The sequence below is a fragment of the Merops nubicus genome, unplaced genomic scaffold (genome assembly GCF_000691845.1).
Source record: "Merops nubicus isolate BGI_N331 unplaced genomic scaffold, ASM69184v1 scaffold6952, whole genome shotgun sequence".
Lineage (NCBI taxonomy): Eukaryota > Metazoa > Chordata > Aves > Coraciiformes > Meropidae > Merops > Merops nubicus.
The window spans coordinates 74,218-94,821 of NW_008595529.1; the positions used below are offsets into that span (position 1 = coordinate 74,218).

The following is a 20,604-nucleotide window of genomic DNA, read 5'->3' on the forward strand; positions in this document are numbered from 1 at the left end:
GGGAGGATACATTTGGCCTGAGAGAATCACGGTGCAAAACACACTGTGAGTAGATCTGTGTTTCTAGGATGGCACAAGTGTAGATTTCCCAGGAATAAGGCCTATAATGTTTACACCTATCTCTTGGATCCCGCAACAAGCACACCGTACTTTTAGTTACATTCTGCTGAGGTAGATTTGACACACTGAGGCTTTGATTCTACATATAAATAATGGGGGGTCACTGCCCATAGCAGGCAGGAATTTTCTTTATAAGGTATCTGTGTGCTTTTCCTTCTCCAAGCACATTGTAACAGTTATATATTCTTTTTTTTTTTTTTTTCCATTTTATAGACTTCGAATAATCCTGCTCACGATAAACAACCAAATACTTGATGTAATTGTCATGGGAGAAACAGCATTACCCACCCACAAGACATCTACAAAAGCAAAGTCCAAATATACCCACAGTTTTACCTCACAGCTGTGACGCTTTGATGCCATTTGGCAGGTACTGGCTTTATAATGAAATCAGCTCTAGGTCCTATGTTCACAAGCTTAAGCCCTAAATTCACAAGAGTGAGAAGCTTGCTTTGACAATCCCGTCTCTTTATGTAGATTTCTGTAAATGAGACCTTACTGTCAGTCCATTCCTCTATAAACACATCTGTCTCATGCTAATGCTGTCAAGGAATCGCTAGATAGCATTCTTGCTTTAGAGGGTTAAAATGAACTGGGAAGACATTGTGGGAGACACATGTACTGCTGTAACCAGTCTTGACTTGACTTTGGTCTGCAAATAAACCAGAATGTCAGTTTAACTTGCTGTCACCTAACAGCTGTCACTACACTCTGGCCAAATAAGCTGGGGAAATGGGTGACACTGCTCTTTAACTGGAAAGCATCAAATGGCTCATATGAACTTCATTTGCTTCTAACAGTGCAGGAAGATCCTCCTTTTGTTTGAGTGGCAGCAGCTTTTGCTCTCAGAAGTGAGTTCTCATTTTTATCTCCATAGGCAGTGTAAAATTTCCAGTGGTCAGTGATAGCCTTAAGGTACCAGACAGCCATACCTTTGACACAATGATTCAAATACTGATTAATGCAGCTTGAATAGCTGCATTTTGGGAAGGTAGGGTGGCTAAGTCTGTCAAATGGTTCAAAAACACAGAAGATGCCTCTCATTTGGCTCTGGAAATGGATGTAAACGAAGCTGTCAAATTAGAACAGTCTGCAGGGATATTAGTGAGAGCTTAATTTGTACCCTGCAGTGTTTTGAGAATTGTATTTCTAGTTTAGGTTTTGGTCAAGCTTTACGTCCTGTGGCAGGCAACCAGGGAGCAACTGACAAGAGCAAGGGAGGGATGGGCTACCCTGATTCTAGCACCACTTTTTTTTTTTTTTTTTTTTTCTGGAATAATCTAATGGGATAAGAATGGAGTCTAACAGATTAAATAAAGGACCGAACTCATTGCTCACTTAATACTTTAAGTCTTGCTTGTAACATGGAAGCTTGTGTGAGAGAATGACTAATGGTGTATCCCACGAGGGAGCTCCAATAGAGATGCTTTAGGAGATTAAATGATTTAGCCTAGTACCCCTGAAAGCTATATTTTAAAGGGGCAGAAGTTTAATCATTGGAATGCTACTTCCTTCAATAAAATTACATTTTAATTAAAGTGTCTCATTCACAAAGCTACAGTTAAGGGTATATCTGCAATTTAATGATAAAATTCTATTTTTAAAGGGGTTATAACTTTGAAAGTTGGTGTCCAGGTTTTTTTCCTGCTGGGATAATTGACCTGACCTGAAAATATCTTTGATAACAGGACTCTGTGCACTTGATGTCCATAACTTTGATTCAAAGCTTTAGCTCTCCTGCTCTATTCAGAAGAGGCAGGATTCAGATCTCAGCTCCTCGGTATAAATCTCAGCAACAACTCTATTCAGTTAATGTAGTTACAACAGCTTAAAGTGAGTGCAACTGATGGAAGAGCACATATACCCCAAAGGGTACTATAACATTTGCAAATAAAAAAGAGCAGCAAAAATAATAAATTGACAAATGATGACAAAGGACAGTAAAAAAAAACCCATGCAAGTCAGCTTCACCGGAATACTATTAGAACAGCTATGCATATGCTGCTAGACTATCATTTTGATTCAGGATAGTGTTTGGGGAAAATAAAGGATTTTGGAGCCAAGAAAATACTAATTCCGTAAATAATGGCTTGTTAATTTAAAAGGCTTTTAACTGATGCTGTTAAAGAAACACACTGTGGCAACATTATTTAAAAGGCCATTTTGGTAGGTTTTATTACTCACAATACAACCATCTTGGACATTTTCTGTTGTTGTTGGCATGCTTAGAAGACATTGCAATGCATGACCGGCCAGGTCAGTTCCGATCCTCAGCAACACATTGCGTGCTGCTGAAGCAGAGCGTTAGGAGAAGCCCTGTCATTTCTCTGGTTTGGAAATCTTAGATGTCCCGTCACAATTTTGTGATTTTAAATAATAATAATAATAAAAAAAAAAAACAAGATGAGGGAGCTGAGTGCCAAAATCCTACTGAAGTTGAAGAACTTTAAAATCCCAGTCTGCTTCTAAAACCTAACTTACTGTGCAATGTGAGCGCAACTATTTCTGAACCCACAAGTATATATTCCTATCACTCAGTTCAGGACCTGTTTTCTTCTTCAAAAAAGATGTATTACAAACTTAATCCATTTAGGTTTCCAGGAAGCTAGACACAAAACTGCTTTGGAACCGTATGATCACAAGAGTATGTAAGATTACTGAGCTGGAAATTTCTCCCACCTTGTCATGTCGAGATTCCTCTAAGGGAGTTACTTTAAGGTTACTATTGGGTATTCCAGAGAAAGCTCTTCAAGATTCTACTGGAATGTCAAACATACTTTATAATTGGGCTAGTTAAGAATTTTGGTGGTTTCTGGTGTTATTCAATACAACCACAGTCTACGAATATTATTTAGGGAAAACTCTAGATTTATGAAATTGAGGTGGCACATTGAGGAAACTAAACTTTATTACACCCTCCTTAAACTCTTTCTGAAACATATTCAGGAGACAGCAACGTACAGCAGTTCTCCTAATACACAGCAGTTCAATTCAACCATTTATAAGTTGTTTTCCTATAGAAAGACTGGAATGTAATATATAGGTCGGAGAAGCAGTGGTAAGTGCACAAACCATAACCACTTTTGTCCCTGATTTACATAACATTATTAATCATTTCACAAAAGAACCTGCCCTTTCCCTCCACATACCAAACAGAAATGCAATATTCACAGACATTCATATTTGGGAAGTCCCTTGAAGGGAAAGACCTGTTAGCAGTGCAAAGTAATGGTCTATAATGAAAGTAAAAGTAGATCTGCTTTTATTACTGGTGAATTATGACTGGAACACACAAAACTGTTCAATATATGAACTATGTAATTACTAATGGATTAATTCACTTTGTAATTCCAACAGATTTACAAAACTGGAATTATATACAAGAAGGACTGATTTTTGTTGTTGTTTGTGCAAATCCTGTGAAACTATTTCAACAGACAAAAAATACTTTGTTAGTATTTTCAGGCTGACTAAGCTAGATGCATGTGCTTATTCCTCCAGACATGACCCATCTATGCTTTTGAGTAATCTGCTTGCCTCCACCAGGAATTAGATATTAATATGAAATCTTTCAGTCTGTGTTGGGCCAAACAAAGAATTTAAACCTACAAAACTTCTGGCTATTGGAAACCCCACTTTTTTTTTTCCAGTCAGTGTTAAATAAGATTTTAAAATACTGCAGAGCTCAAAGCAGAGTAGAACCAACTTAAAACTGGTGCAGTTCTTACCCTTACGGTGAGTGCTGTAACAGCTGGGGTGTTAAATGTTGGATCGCTGCGTTTTTCTTGGTAGACAACTCGGTACAGAGATATAACTCCATTGGGAGAGACAGGCTGGGTCCAGTTCAGCCGCACTGAGTATGCACCTGTTGCTTGTGCCCAAGGGGCTCCCATGCCCCACGGGGAAGCCTCCAGAGTTTGGGCTGAAGCCCACAGGCTGTCCACTGACCCCACAGCGTTCTGAGCTCTGGCACGATACTCATAGAGAGTAAAAGGCTGTAAAGCATCAGACGCATCAATAAATTCCAAAGGTCCTTCAGCCCAGATGAACAGAAGTAGCTCTTCTTGACTTCCTACAGGACGTCTGAAAAGAAATCAAAGGCAATGTACTTAAAATTGAAAATAACTTTAACAGTCATGTGGTAGTAGATTCTGAAGTTCTAAGTTCAACCTGTACCTCAGAAAAGTACACAATTGATTTCTATACATTACACATACACAAGGAACTGCCTCCATTATCTTTGCATCTCCCTGAAATCATGTTAAGTGCTGAGTAGTGAGGAGATTTTTGAGGCAATCATTTAATTATCCCCCTTTACCTAGAAGGTTACTATAAAACATGTTAAACAAGAGTGCTGTCAGAGTCAATAATAGCAGAGCAACAGTACAATTGCATATTGTCCTTTTAGGATAGAACACATCAGATATGAGACTTTCAGAATTTAGAACAAGAAATTTTAAATCCATATGTAGTTTCTAGGTAATGACTTGAATTGTAATACGGGTGCAAGCATTCAACATTTCTGCTAATCAAGGATTTAAGGAGGTACTCACCTCAGGATCCCTCATTTTTTGAAAGCCTCCAAGCAACTTACTTGAGAAAAATGTTACATAGTGAACAAGGGATAAATATTCTATCATGCCCTCAAAAACAAAACTATGCACTTTAAAATTCTGGTTTTAAATGTCCCATTTGTTCTTGCGAATGGAATAAGTAATCCCTTGTGCATAAACATAGCAGAATTTGCAGCTCAATCACAAAAATTCGTTACAATATCACAAGTAGTGCTTTGTGTAATAAACTACACATTTTTCTCAATGTTGTTTTTGCTGAAAAATGCAAACAAGAAATATGAAGACAATTACTGTATAGGTTTTTGGCACAATGTTTTTTTATTTCTGTACATATGTATATATATATATCTGTATGTATATATATACACATACATACATACCTATGTGTATAAATAGCAGTCCTACTACAGATCTGCTTATGTTGGACCAGGTGACATTCTGAGTATCAGAGAAGATTACAGATGATCCTCAGCCCTTTTCTAACATGTCCCCTTCTAGTATATAAAGTTCAACAGTTGTAACAAGGCACACACTCATCTTCAAAACAGAGTTATCAAATCAATTCCTTCACTTGGCATAAAAAAGTTTGTGTGAAATTAAGTTGGTTACATTTAAACACTGTGATAAATCTCAGTGGCTGTTGTGCTGAACTGAACATGAATTTAAGTATTTCTCCTACTCTTCACAGGAACCTTGGCCTTTGCAGAACATAAAAGCACTTTCACCCTCCGTGCCAACATCAAAAAACAAATTACATTATCTGCCACTTTTATTGCAAGTAGGGCAAATTTGCAGAAATAAAATTGGGTTGTCTGACTACTGGCTGTCAGCACCACTACGCACACGTAGAAGCTGAAGAACATTTCTTTGGCAAGACAAAAATCTGTGTTTCACAGAATTCTGCTGGATTTTAGTTTTGTCATGTCAAACCAGAGATTACTTTAAAAATATAAAATGCAACCGTTTTTAAAAACTAATAATCTTAGCTGTTTGTAATAGTATATAACCAAGTATTTACATGAAAATATGAAGAATATAAAGAATGTGTGTATATAGCTGTTCATTCATCCTTTGTGTATATGCACATATAAGGCATGTACAAATAGGTTGTTTTCTTATATATAGCTAAATAATTTCTGCTAAACTCTGAGATAAGTAGTCTATATGGACATAGTTTAGTTTAAAAGGGTTAAAGCATGATTTAAAATGGCCAGAGAATTTTGAGGTACAATGTGTCTAGCGTAGAGAAATAGGCAAATTACAAGACGTGTTGATACTGAGAATTGGTTTGCAGAACTGGATGAAAAACGGCAGGTAGAACAGGCAGGAAAGATTCCTTAGCAATTCTTACTTTTGCAACAAAATGTCTGGAAGAGTCAGGCTACGAAATTTCTCATTGACCCCAAAATTCCATCAGGTATTTTTAATACACTTCCCCATGCTCTATCGTAATGGGAAATTAAGGATTATGCAGAACTTTCCTTCAGATGCTGTTCACTGACTTAATGCAAAACACATGATTCTGAAAGATGAATCACTATTATGTCTTTCTCCTGCACTTAAAAATATAGTCTTTTGCTTACGTACTCAAAAACGTGTCTAAACGAATCTCTGCAGGTGAGAAGAGAGTATATTTTATTGCAATAAAGTCACATTTAACGCCTTGTCTGACCAAGTAGTATGACACTTAAATGAATACACAAATGTATGCTTGAGAAATTTTCAGAACTCTGTGATAAATGTTTTTATCATACTGAAGGATCAAATATGCCGCCAACTGTAAGCTCATCCACAAGCAAAGCTGTACAATGTAGTCTGGTTAGGTATTTAGATCTTATTACTGCTGAAAATTTAATGAATGAAACTTATGGTTAGGTAAATGGTTCCATCTGTAGTGCTGAAAACCAGAATATCTTCATGTATGAATAAACTTTGAACAGAAGTGGATGAACAGTCGGTAATCATTTCAATCATCTTAAGATTTAAGATTCAACTGCTCATTTCACTGGAAGTGTTTCTTATGTATAATGAGCTGCAAAGGAGAATAACATTTCCAAGAGCTGGAAGCTCTCTCTTAATCTGCATAGTTTGATTTGCTGCTTACATTCATTTTAAAGATGCTCACATACAGTTATTTTTATAAGGGCAAATTCTTCCTGCCCCACTGCCAATCTGAGCCAGATGACATAAAGAGGAGAATATAATCTTCTTTGTGACAGATAACTATAGAGCTGTATGCAGAGGACAGCAGCAACACTAACTGCAACACTCACCCCTCATCTCTCTCAAGTGGAAGGAGACTCAGTGAATCCCTGAGGTCTTGCAGGTCAACCCAAAATTTTTCTTCACGTTTACCATTCACCATGAAATGAAAGTACACATTTTAGCAGTACCTTCTATTTCTTTATCAGAGTGGTAGTGAGTTATCTCTAGAAATGCTGAAATGTTCTGGAGTAAAATGCAAACAATTGTGGAACCACATTGTCAAATGTGGGGGAATAATACATCATCAACAATGCTCCCCCTCTACAGTTTCACAACCTATTAAACAAAGCAGCCTCCCTTACCATTTGATTCAACAGCTCTATAATAATGTGGTTTGTATATGTTTCTTGTTTGTTTGTCTGCTTGTTTTTACAAGTTTTGATGTCAAAAAGTGAACAAAAGGAATTTGAGATTGTTACATGTAATACGCTAGTTTAGATTAAGTGTTATATCAATTACAGGTATAAATAAAACTCTTCAGGATTTCTTATACTCATTGGTATATCCATCCATAAGGATTTGTATATTAAACCATCCACTAATATACGTGCCTTGGAAGCTGTCTTTGGTGCAGGTCATGGTTAAGGGTGTCAGGGTAATCAATTAATTAATCATAAAGAGTCAGCCTAGAAGCCTCTACACTGAAAGTCACAACAGTCAACAGCCACTGAGACAAGTCCCCTGCCTTAAACTGCCTGTTGAGTTTTCTGCTAAATTTTCACCATGAGGATTGCTTGGCTAATGAGAGCTACATTACAATCTCATATGTACACTAAATAATATAGCCTTACTGAACATGACATAGACACTTTGACAGAAATTCAGACTTAAGCAAGATATGAACCAAAATACTTAAAGTTTACGAGCAATATTTTTTTAAGAATCATCTTGTGCAAACTACATAGTGCATGCTGGTGGTCAACACAGAGCAGTTCCATTAGCTGATGTGACCTGTATCTTATTAAAATACAGCAAGAAATACATCACCTATTTCCATAATATTATTTTTCCAGAGTAGCAGTTTCTGTGGTTGTCACAGGGATGTTATGTAATGATGAATGGGAAAAGAAGCAGATTGGGTGATTGTCTTACGAACCAGATCTTTTCTCGTTCACAACCTCTAAGTTGTGGTCCTTGCTGGAAAAGTTTAAAAGCCTCAGGTCTGTGTTTAAAACTGCTGTATGAATCAAAAATAAAATGTCACCATCTCTCTCACCATAAAACAACATTTTAATTTGTTGGTTTCTAACAAAATGGCTGCAAGCAGATGAGTACTTTCATGATTCTAGAGGAAAGCACAAATTCTGTCATTTTAATGCAAAGTTCTGCACACATACTAGCTCCCCAAGCATTCCAGTTTTTGAGTTAAATGAATTTATTTTGGTGGTGATGCAGTAAGGAAGAGGTGTATGATGAAGAAGAAATTACATGCCATAACCTCCCATAGAAATACTGCAGTCTTGCTGCTATAACAATGTAAGGTTACGTGTGGCTACAAAATGAAAAAAGAACTGTACGCTTACATCCCATTTCTGATTTTTTTGCAGCTATCTGAGAAAGATTTGATATTGTTGTTGTCTAAGCACATTTAAACTTCAGCTGAAATAACTGCCAAGTGATTCATGCCTATGTAGGTGAATATAACGATTGTATCTGGAGCCCCAGTGCGCCATTTTCATTTCACTTTAAATAAAAAACAAAATGTATCTATGTCAGTCAGTGCCCTTCTGCTGTACTCAGAGGTATCAAACAGGCTACAATTATGATTGTGAAGTGATTGTGTCACATTGGAGGAAGGTTTATTGCTTTTGAGTCTGCTAGGCAGTAACACATTCTGTTTCATATTACTCTTTATATCATTGTTTGGCTGTGACTAGAATAATCAAATGCCATCAAATGCTGTCAAATTCAATTTACAGTATTTTTCACTGAAGCAGGCTTTCTCCATTATATTTCCTGTTTTCTCTTTCGTTGGTTGCTATGGAATAGTAGCAGTAATCATCAGCTTTATTTACAAAACCAACAGAGTGAAGGCATGTCCTGGGCTATAATATACACTTTATTCCTTTTTATACAGAGGAGGGGCTTGGGGGTTGTTTTGATCAGACAATTAAAAAAAAAGGCAAACAAAAGGCTATTTCAAGAAAGCAGGAATTTTTAGAGACTACTACTGTGTTTAAGACAAAAGTGGATTTCTATTAATTATCACTGCTGATTTGCAAAGGTGATTCGATTACCTGTCTTCTCAGTCACAGGTCTAATATAATTAAATGTCACTAACTTTTTGTGGGAGGCTAGGTACAGCCCAGCATGTGTTTGCCACACATATTTAAGAGTTGGGAAAAGCAGGAACTTCACAGTTTAAATCCTTCTCCAGTATGTAGCTTGAGTTTTATATTCTGAAGCTGCTCAAGAAGGTCCCCTCAACAAGCTTTTAAAAAAGTGTTGATAGGCAGCGCAGACATCAGTGCTCTACTACCTTGATACTTCCCTCAACACAGCTATCTTGGAAATTTATCATGAAAAATTAATCTGTGTTAGGAACCTAGATACTCTTTTTTTTTAATTTTAAAAATCTCAGAAATGGTGTATTACTACTCTTTCTGTTCAAAAATTCTCAACTCTCTGTCAGAGAAGTTTGAAGAACATACCTAGTGGTCTAGGTAAACACAGTATCTATCTTACAATTTTTGTCTGCCCCTTTGAATTTTTAAAAATGTATTTTCACCTGCTATTTTTCATTTGTCAATCAGGAAGATGATCCTTGTTTCAGCTCTTATTCTCAGCTTTTCCATCCATAGATCATCATCTTACCTTAGCATTAGGTAATATATATTTTATCATACACTTCTAACACTTTGATTTCACCTCCTAGTGTATCAAAGAATAAGGAAATGACAAATTCAACAAGACCAAGAATCTGAGGTGATATAAGCATTTACCTGTGAATAAAGTAGTTAGTAATGATGCCGTTTGGTTTCTTAGGTGGTGCCCATTTCACTTCTACGAGTGCAGATCCCTTTGCTTTAACAATAGGTGGACTCAATTCCTCAGGAGGTGCTTCAGCAGTTCTTGCGTATGTTTGACCACCCACTCCACACCCACCTACAAAACCAGAAGTTTGCTTAGTGATGAGAGCTTCTTCCTCAAGAAAAAATACAGTAAAAGCAAATGAGTGTAAATTAAAAAGCTCCTGATGAAACGTTGCCTCATTTCACCTCATTACATTATTAAATACTTAAATTATCACAGCTTCACTAATGAAACAGTCCTGATTTTCACCAGTGCAGAGGAGGAGAGAAGTGGTTCCAAAGTGTTATTTTAGAAAGACTTATTTCAATAGGATTTTGAAAATTGCCATTAACGTTAATGAATTTTGTAATATTTGGGCTCTTCTACCTTTATGATTGCACTTCTTATTGGTGAACAGTTACAGAAATGATTTTGTTCTGTATGCACATTTCTCAAAAACTGTTAAGCTTTAAGCTTAATTGTATAGAGATTTCAACAAAATGGCACGTTACCTAAAATAAGTTTTTTAAATCTCCATTTAAAATATTAATGATATAACATGGAGAAATATTTAATGCTTCATTCAGTGCCAGGCTTTCTTTTTACTAGGTAAACATTTGACTCCAATGTAGGAATAAGATTTTATCTGTTTTGCTGAGTTGAATCTATCTCAAAAATCTCCCTTCCAGACACAGAGGTGAGTGTTTTAAAATCATCTTACCATTCTGGCATGCTTGTATTCTTATCTCATACAGGGTGTAGGGATCTAGGCCACTGACAAAAGCAAACTGTGCACGTCCTACTGGCTTCACCAGTAGATCAGGACTGCTCGCATTTAGTAAGATGTTGTATTCCAGAGGCACATTAACAATGAATATCCCTGTTGTGAAACAGAGAAGAACCAGTGATTATCTGAAATACTAACAACAGTGCAAGATAACTTTAAAGAGGCATTCATCATATGCAATTTCAAATGTAAGTCCCCTCTGGAGGCTTTACCTACTGCCTCTTTTGGAAACTACAGCCATCTAAACAGAAACTGAAACAGAACCATCTGTAGATCACAACTGGAAAACAGGCTTTGCAGCTCTTAGTTAAAAAGAAAAATTCAATTCGATCAATGTCTGTGTTGCAATTGTTACTTTTGGGAAGAGTGACCTTATGTCTGGTAACCAGGTAGCTTTTATTTCTTTATTTTGGAGGGGCAACAGCTACTAAGCATTGCTGTTTGAATATAGCGTTGTATGATCAAAAAACTGAACTGCCACCATTCAGCAAATCGTCCCTTTTTAGCCCAGCAGCAGCAACTGAGTGTAGGTTCTTAGCCTGCTTTACCAGTAAAGTACAATGCAACAGCTTGAACCAAGAAACATAGCATTTCAACTGATATAAAAACAGTTCAGGTTTTGTTGAAAAGTCTCAATCTTTTTGCTATTTTGTTTTAATTCAAGCATTTTCACCATCTATTCTGCTTCCCATGCTGTCAAATTTCTTATTTTCCAGGTCTGTTGAGAAGCTGAAGAAAAATCAGGTTTTGTACAAGAAGAAGTTAAGCCATATGCCACCCCCTCAGAATGATCAGCAGAGGTTCCCAGATCTTCTCTTGTTTCCTCCCACGTGACTTCTCAAGGGTTTTGGTTAGGTTGGTTTGTTTGTTTTTTAAATTTGACTTTGAAGTTAGGAAAGGTGCTGTAGGCTTTCTAATTTTTGCCCATTATAGACTGTTCTATGCATACAGCAGTAGCGTCATAAACCCAAGAGAATAACCAAAGGAGAGCATCTGTCAAGTGTGTTTCCTTCATTCTGTGGTCATGTGAGGTGCAGTCTTGAGAAAGAACAAAATAGACAATTTATCTTTCTGAAATAAGTCAAGATGTACCTGATTAGTGATACCATATTTCTGTTATAGCACTACACCTACTTTAGATGTCACTGAGATGTCTTTGTGATTGCACCAAGAATCAGAAGCCTATGAACAGTTCTGAGACTTGTCCAGCTCTTGGGAAGCTTTCCATGAGTAACTCTGGAAAACAACTGTATTCTTTCTCCTAATTGTGGTTTTGGTCCTTTTCTGACAACATATCTACATTGATACTACTACCCTGAAGCCGCAGACAGAACTCTATTCCACTGTTGTGCAACTTTTAGATGGATTTTTTAGGTAAGTATATATGTTAGCATGCATGTTAAATTTAAAAAAAAAATAAAAATAAAAAAAAAAGCTGACAAGAAAACTGAAAGATTTCAAGTTTCTTTCCTATAAACAACTGATGTACTTTGGAAGATCAGAAAATTCTCTGAAACACAAAGTTTTTACAATTCTCAGAAGAAAAAAAGGACATAAAAATCCCAAAGAAATAAGATGATGCTGCCTCACTAGATGCTACACAAAGGAAATGTATTACACTAAAAAGCTGAAAAAATAGCCCTGGGGTGGAGGCATGACTTCAATCTTATTCAACTGCACAGCTTACAGGAAGAAAAAAGATGCTGATATTAGTTCCTGCAAGAGGTGAAGGGAGAAGGAGACAGAAAGCAAAAAATATCCCACTGTAAAATTTTCCTTTTTCAGTGTAAAAGTTTCAAGAAAAACACCAAGATCTAAACATTAAGAATGGAACAACAGAAGCATAACTTTAAAGTTGTGCAGGATGTTGCAGAGAGGTGATCTTGAAGGAGATGACTTCTGCAACAAAGAAAATTATTTTTTGTCTGTGAAGTATGGAAAAGTAAATGCTCTGGAAGAGTGCACTTGAGTGTGCAATGTATAATTATGCCAGCAATTAAAGATATAATATTACAACTAAACTACCTTTTCATTTTTTCTTTTTTTTTTTTTTTCCCCCCCTATAGTTGAAATGCCTGTAAAGGACACAACAGAAGATCCAAAAGCAAGACCTTGAAATGGTAGACAATACATCAATTAGAAACCTTTTTTTTATCTCCTATTTGAGGTCGTCTTCTTCTCCAGTCCTGACAACAGGCCAGATATTTCAATCAGAAAACCCCACTACCTTATGAAAGTGACACATAATTAACTTTTGGGCATCTGATGAGTACATTTATTCTTGACAAAATTCACCAGAAACCTTTGAAATTGGAACTATTCAGAATGCTTGACTTCCCAAAATCCAGACATCAATATGCAGCAAATACACTTATTTCAAAATAATGGACCTATGCATGTCTAATGTTCAGTTCATATCTTAGCAAAAATTAAAAAAAAAAAAAAAAGAAAAGAAAACCAAAACCAAAACCACCAAACCCCAAAATCTTAAAATTCTGCTAAATGTTACAATATATTAGGAATTATATCAATAATAAATACACTCAGGAGAAAAAGTATTCTCAATAAGTGAAGATGAATTGCAAATAAACTCAAGTAAATATCCAGAAAAATTCCAATATCCAATGGAAATCCTTCTACAATTTGATGAAATTCATCAAATGCAAAAATCAAAGGATCACTTTATAATCTGAATAACGAAAAATATATACTCATACAACACGGAAACATGGGGAAAAAACCTTTCTTCCAAAACAGCCATCAGCATCTGCAGCCAGTCTGAAACTGCTACCTTGTGTGTGTGATGACTGAAGGAAACGAAATGGGCATGTTTGTTAAAGTCAGCTGGGAAACCACACGACTTGGTTAGTTCCAGAGTTCATAAATTTATGTCAGAATGAAAGGAACTGTAAAAGCACAAGTGAACCAATTTACCCTAAGTGCAAATGGCAGTTTTGTTATTTGGTGTCAAAGTTACCATGAGCACAATGACAACCTGCCATAACACATTTATACGTTCACTAAAGAACAAGGATTTAGTTGGTTAATATTCCCAGCAATACTCTTTTTCATAATTTACAACAACTAGATGCTGATAGGTTATTTAACATTTATGAAGTTAAGATGTAATCAGAAAAACCCTGATTATCTTTACAAATAAAAAAGTTAAATTATTCCACTCTTTTTTTTTTTCTTTGCGACTTCATTTCACAGCAGGTGAACATTTCACAATGGGACAAGTCAATCAAACTAAACCTTGTTGTTTTGTGGGCATATTTGTATAACATTTAATGGACAATTCTGTGCAAAACTCTGCAAATTACATTGGACGGTTCTGTGTACTTCAAAAGTCAGGTAGTTCATAAAATAGAATTTGCAGCACAAAATGCTTAGAACTGGGGGAAAAAAGTCTGTTTTACAGATGGGTCACCAGAAATCTGTTTGAAGGCAATTGCCAAAAAATTGTTTAATATCCTGTGAAAGCCAGTCATAATTAAAGCAAAATAGCTGAACAGTTTCATTTATAGTAAACAAATATTAAATTAAGAATGTAACATCTTTTTTATTTAATATCAAGTATCAGGGAAGTTATATTTTAATACTTAACTTCAGAAAATAAAACCATCTATTTGGCTTTCTGAGGTTAAGTATTTACATTAAGCTTCAAAAATCCAGATATCTGTTTCTGGTTGTATCAAATATTCCCAAAAAAAGCTCTGAAGACAGTTACAGCTGGAGATGCTGACTGCTTTCAAGATGCAGAACTTTGGACATTGAGCTTTAAAATCTTGTCCTGCAGTGACGTGGACCAACCATGAGAAAACAAAAATTACAAACTATAACATTGACTTAGAAAGAGCCAGAACAGTTTGTTATGCCTCCAATACAGGAGAAACCAGGTTAGCTGGGGAAGCTAAGAAACAAAGCTAAGAGACAAATAAATGTCCTTCAAATACCAAACTGGATCCCAAGATGAATCAAGTAGGAATCTGATGTTATGCAATTTTAATTCTAATTTATCAAATAGATTGATACATGATGAAAGAAGACATTTTCATCCAGATCATCATTATCATATGAAGCAAGTAATGTAGGAGCAGACGACAGTATCCTCTTTTGAGCATGTTCAGCTCTCACAGTATCACCAGCAAGGTGTCCAGTGAAGATAAGTGGGGTTGTCAATTAGTTGAAACACAGGATGGCTTCCTGAATATTTATTAATAACATTTATGGATATGCCTTGGGAGAATTATATGGTGATCTGGTCTTTTTTTCCCCTTCAGCTTTTCTTCTTCTGTCCATGTCACTAATAGTTGTTCCATAATAATTGCAACATATCCTTCTGTAAGTGTATTTGAGAAATGTACCATACCTTTGAGGTATTTGAGGTGGTATTTGAGATGGTATTTGAGACCTGTGAGGTCTGTGCACTGAGGCAATGCAACACAAGATAATGGGCCATCCATTTCAGAAAATAAAGTCCTATTTTCCATAGTGAACGAGGTGTGTCAAATATTTTTTTTTCTGAATCCATCACTTTAACCACTCCTTGACCATCTTGCTATTTAGCTAAATCAGGAGTTTTGAAAGGCAATGTATCTATAAAGTCATAAGATTTAGATAAATCATGGATATTGAAACATTACAATTAAAGCCATCCAAAAGGGAGGTCTGTGTTATAGGATGCCCATAATGAATCCTCAGGGTGATTATTTGATCCAAATTTATTATAGCAGATAAGAAGACAGAATGCCAAACCATCCTGAATATCCACAGACAGGAAGGCACTATGACCAACTACCCTTTCATCAAAACTTGGTTAAAAGCACTTTTTTTCCTGGACGCTATACCAATCAAAACGACTGTCTCATTCAAGGGTGACTGCCAAGCCTGACAATCCTTGTAACGAAAGTTGCTTTCTGTCTTAATAAAGGAAACCTGTATTATCTCAATATAGCCTATTGTGAATCAAGGATTCATACACAGAAAAAAAAAAACAAACAAAAAACTAAACAAACAAACAAACAAAAACAGAAAACAAAACAAAACAAAACAAACAAAAAAAAAACAACCAAAAGTTACTCCATACACAATGATATAAACAAGGATAAAATGCTGTAGACTCTTCAGGGTAATCCCACCAAGCTGGAGATTTATGTGGCCCCAGACGTTTGCATACCTATGACCTGTTAATGGGACGTATGCCATTCCAGAAGATCAGAACCTCAAAATAAACCTCCATCCGCATCCTCCACAGTCTTCCTCTTGGGAAAAAAAAAAACACACTAGGAGCACAAGAGTCTCAGGATGAACATGAAGTAGGATTATGAAGGGTCACGAACTAATTCCCTAGCTTTTTTATGTACCCTTGCTTCTGCACACGGGGTTCCTTCTAGTAGCATTAGTAACATTTAGCAATATTTCTGTGCTGTTATTACTCCCCATTCCTGTAAGATCAGCTAATCACTCTGAGGTGCTATAATAAAAATTACAGCAAGTTTGATTTCCCTGTCAACTCAACAGAGGCATTGTATGAAAAACAATCCCTTATCCATACTTAAAAACTTAAAGAATATTCCCCACAATGAAAAGGCAGAAAGGAAGAGACTGAGTGACCAAAACTTTCACCATGAAAGTTAGATAAGTGTTCAAGGTGTGTCCCAGTATGTGGGAAGAAGGACATGTCCCTTCCCCTGACTGAGGAGAATGATTCCTACAGCTGTATGAATACAGAACTGTAATGTCCAGCCTCCTCCTCACCCCTCTGATCACGTGGTTTCAGGAATACATGAATCTTTGTACACACAATCTTAATTGCAGCACGACCAAATGTACTCCTTGCAGTTCTCCTTGCAGGCTTGTAACCTTCTGAGTAACAGGAATTTGAGCAGCAGGAGAAGAAAATGTCTAGAACAGGGACAAGCTTTTCTGGGAAACACCCCAACATTCACCAGCATATGCTATTCCAGTATATTCTTATGTTTTAAAGCTATTTATAATGTTGCTGAATATTTTGTACCTTAAATGATAGTTATTATCAAAACTATAATACAGCATGAGTCACTTTCCAATAAAACCAACTGTAGATTATATGCCATTCGAATTCACCTGCCTTCTGCTGGGTTCTAAATCCTTTCAGGCAGTAGGGGGAAAAGTTTAATTTAAGATTTTAATCTTTTTCATATATTATAGCATTTCTATAATGGATTTTGTGCTTCTGAAAACTAAAAGATTGACAGCTCAGGGTATTATAGATTTATTAATCATTGCTTAAATGGGTAGGGTAAACGCTGCTAAGCACTGCCACAATACTTGCGATCCCAGCCTTGAAGGCAAAATACTTTTTCTAGGTGACTTTATTTTTAATGCCAATTGACTCTACTGTGACTGCTATGCAAGAAAAGAACATCTTAAATAATTAGGAAGAGGAAACATAAAAAAAATACTCTGAGTTCATTGATAAAACATGTATTGTTGTTATTGTAATATGCAAACATGAAGCAGCTAAAAAAAGTCGACCTCATTTTAATGGAAAAAAAAAAAACAGTATCTAGAACCGGAAAGTACCTTGCTGATGAAGTACAGTGGAGAGAAAAGTGTTAATTTAAAATGCTCTCATTGTCCCACAATAACGACAGCATATAATTTTTATAACATCAATAAAGTACATCAAACACTTAAGCTATGATCTATATTAACGAAACAGAGCACAATCTCTCATATAAAAAGATACTATTATTCAATTATTCCTTCTTAGCCTACCTCCGTAGCAGGTTAAGACAACTTGCTGATGTTTAGGGAGAGAGTAACAAGAGGAAAAATATTTCTGGGCCTTTCCTGACCCACCCTCCTGCAAGGTAACATGTCCACATAACACTACAGTGCTCTGGCAAATAAAATTTACTTAATCAGTTCAAAGCTAGCAAAGGATCTTTGTGTCACACACTATTACACCTTCTGTTATAAGAGCTCAGCATTGCACACCTGCAGGTCAAATGGACATTTTAAGTGCCAGAGTAGCTATCAAGACATGATCAACACAAAAGGTTGGCAGGTTTCTATGTCAAAGACTCAGGTTAAGTCTGAACAGAAGGGAAAAGTTATTTTCAGTGTAAGTTTGGGGTTTTTTTCCATAATGCTTGCCCTAAATAATAGTTTACAAGATCAAATTAACATACAGAGTTTTGATCAGCTAATCCTCACAATACCTATGTAATGGATATAGGATAATATTATTAAAATAATATATCTCTAGGAAACAGCACCTTTAAATACTGGTTATTTAAATCACACAAAGACTAAAACCAAATATGAAGAATAAAAATATCAGAATGATTCAGCTGCCTTCTTGAATATACTGTTTTCCATCCTTTCATCTTGCTACAAAGTACTACATAGAAATACATTTTTACCTGGCACAGCCCAAGCTAGATATATAGAATATGCATCAATTACTGTGGCATTATATGGGACATGGATTTTCTCTGGTGTTTCTACTGGTGTTTGTATAACATATTTATCACTAGTGTTGCTGCCGCCCCAAGTGCTGGCTTCCAGCTGGTAAACATATCTGCACAAACAGAAAAAGATCAGTAGACACTGTGGTTAGAAACTTTAGGCATATCAGTAACAGAACATTTCCATTTTCAACAATTGAAAGTGAACAGAAAATATAGAGTATTACAAATACTGCATTAGTGAAGATTTTACTTTTTAAGTTTTCTTAATGTGATAAAAGTAACTTTTTACTTATCATAAGAATAACTTTAATACTAAAATTCACATCAGCTTACACAGGAGAAAGAAGTATTGATTCAAAAAGTTTTAAAACCAATGTCAGAACGGCCTCTATAAAAATATCCGCAGCTGCTGCTTTTGAGTCAGTATGTTCAATATGCACAGAAACACTAGAAACCATGTGCAGTGCTGTCTGCCATATAAAGATTTAAATTTTAACTACATTTCATGAGGGGAAAAAACAACCAATGAGTCACCAACAATCACTCAACAGAAAGAAAAAAAAAAGCCTCCCCCTCTCTGAATCAAAATGACCCATCCTCAAAGTAGGAAAAAAAGAGGAGCCCTTTGATTAAGGCTTTGATTAATGTTGATTTGGAAGCCTCCTAAAAGTGTTTTACCAATTTTTCAGTAATTAAGTAATATTGTAAGAGATCTTTCTTTTGTTAAAAAAGTAACTTATGTTTTCTACACATCATAAAAACATGCACATATACTTTGAACGCCTTTCACATATCACCAAAGCTCTTTAACATGCCTTACCTACTGTTGGGCTGCAGGTTAACATCTGTGAAATTCAGGTCTTTACTGTCACCCAGAAAAATCTGTTCTCCATCACGAAATAATCGATACTGAGTAATGAGCCCATTGGGTCGCTTTGGTTCACTCCAGTAGATTTCCACTTCTGTTGATCTGACTATGATATGATGAGGTTTTGGCCATACCCCTGTTAACATCACAATGACACTATTTTAATTTTATGACAGAAATATAAAGGGCTTTTTTCCTTTCCCACAGTTTGTGCTGTGTGCTGTTGCTTTTAGCAATGTAATGAAAGCACAAAACACTGTCAGAGAGAATGACCGAATTTAACACATTTGCTCCATTGTCCTGTATGAAATGCAACCAACTAGACAAGGTACAGATTAATGGAGGACAAAGCCAAAGGCTGCACCTTTTATACGCCAAATCATTCCTGTATATTTATTTGTGCTTTAAAAAATACACATGTGCTAATTCTAACCTCACCAATATAAAGATTAACTTCAGGAAAATGTCACAAAAAGAAAGTAGAAATGAAGTCCTAGGCAGTCAGTATGAAGAGTGTGCTAAGATACAAACAATCCAAGAGAGGTGGAATCTCTTGTGTAAATTTTTACATGATAAGCTTGTTGGATGATAGTGGAGTTTTGCACCTCAATAAACCATCAGTAAATCCAAGCCCATATGACCACCTCTTTGCAGTTCTGTAAGAATGTCTTTTTTCCCTTACCATGAGGAGCAGCTTGTAAAGTTTGACCTGAAAGTGCTTGGCTAGAACAACACCCAGCAGATGTGCACGCAGTGAGCATGAAGCTGTAATTAGTGTATGGCTGCAGACCTAGAAAGAGCACAGAGGTTAGACTGAGATGTTGACAACAGGCTTCCCAAGAATTATATCTCTACATAGAAAGTTACCAGACTTAAAGTTAACTTCTAGGTTGTTATTTTGTTTTCTTTTTTTTTAACAAAAAATACGAATCATTCTTATTTTACATCTGAATAATACTGTAATGGTGAATTCTTGCTAATTTAGAAATCCTCTATTAGTTTAAAAGATCTGACAAAACAATTCATATTGAATATGTCTGTGCTGTAGTAGATCTATGGATGTCTCTCATATAAACATACCTGAATTAACTTCAGATTAATTAATTTAAATGGCACTTGCAGCATAGTAACAGATCTCAGCCGAGATTACCATCTGAAAATTTACCCAGTCCCTAAGGCATTTTTGTTGTTGTTGTTGTTGTTTGTTTTTGCTTTTTTGTTGTTTCTTTGTTTTGTTTTGTTTTGTTAAATTTTGCTTCTGCTTGTACAAAATGGTTAAAAATTAACTAGAAAGCACCTACACATTCTTGGCACAGACACAATCTCCATCACTGGTAATAGTAATAGAAATTCAAAGGTTTTCAACAGATAAGTACCGGAAAGAGTAACTGCTTAGAGTTTTGGACTTGAAAAGCTGACAAGCCTGTAATATTTTGAAAATTTATTACTAATATATTTGAAACAAGAAGAGAAAACCTCAAATCTCTTCTTCTTGAACACGGAAACTTCTATTATATT

At 35.9% G+C, this 20,604-nt stretch overlaps 1 protein-coding gene across 1 annotated transcript in view; it reads right to left on the reverse strand.

Moving 5' to 3' along the window:
• Nucleotides 1-19,876, reverse strand: part of USH2A (Usher syndrome 2A (autosomal recessive, mild)) — a gene marked incomplete at its 5' end in the record, with an annotated part of 68,453 nt that extends 48,577 nt beyond the window's left edge. Inside the window, 6 exons of the mRNA XM_008936071.1 lie at nt 3,849-4,203; nt 9,902-10,064; nt 10,693-10,851; nt 18,171-18,328; nt 19,039-19,222; nt 19,769-19,876. Of these exons, the coding sequence (XP_008934319.1) occupies nt 3,849-4,203; nt 9,902-10,064; nt 10,693-10,851; nt 18,171-18,328; nt 19,039-19,222; nt 19,769-19,876 (1,127 nt within the window). The remainder of the gene's footprint in view (nt 1-3,848; nt 4,204-9,901; nt 10,065-10,692; nt 10,852-18,170; nt 18,329-19,038; nt 19,223-19,768) is intronic.
• Nucleotides 19,877-20,604: the final 728 nt, after the last annotated feature.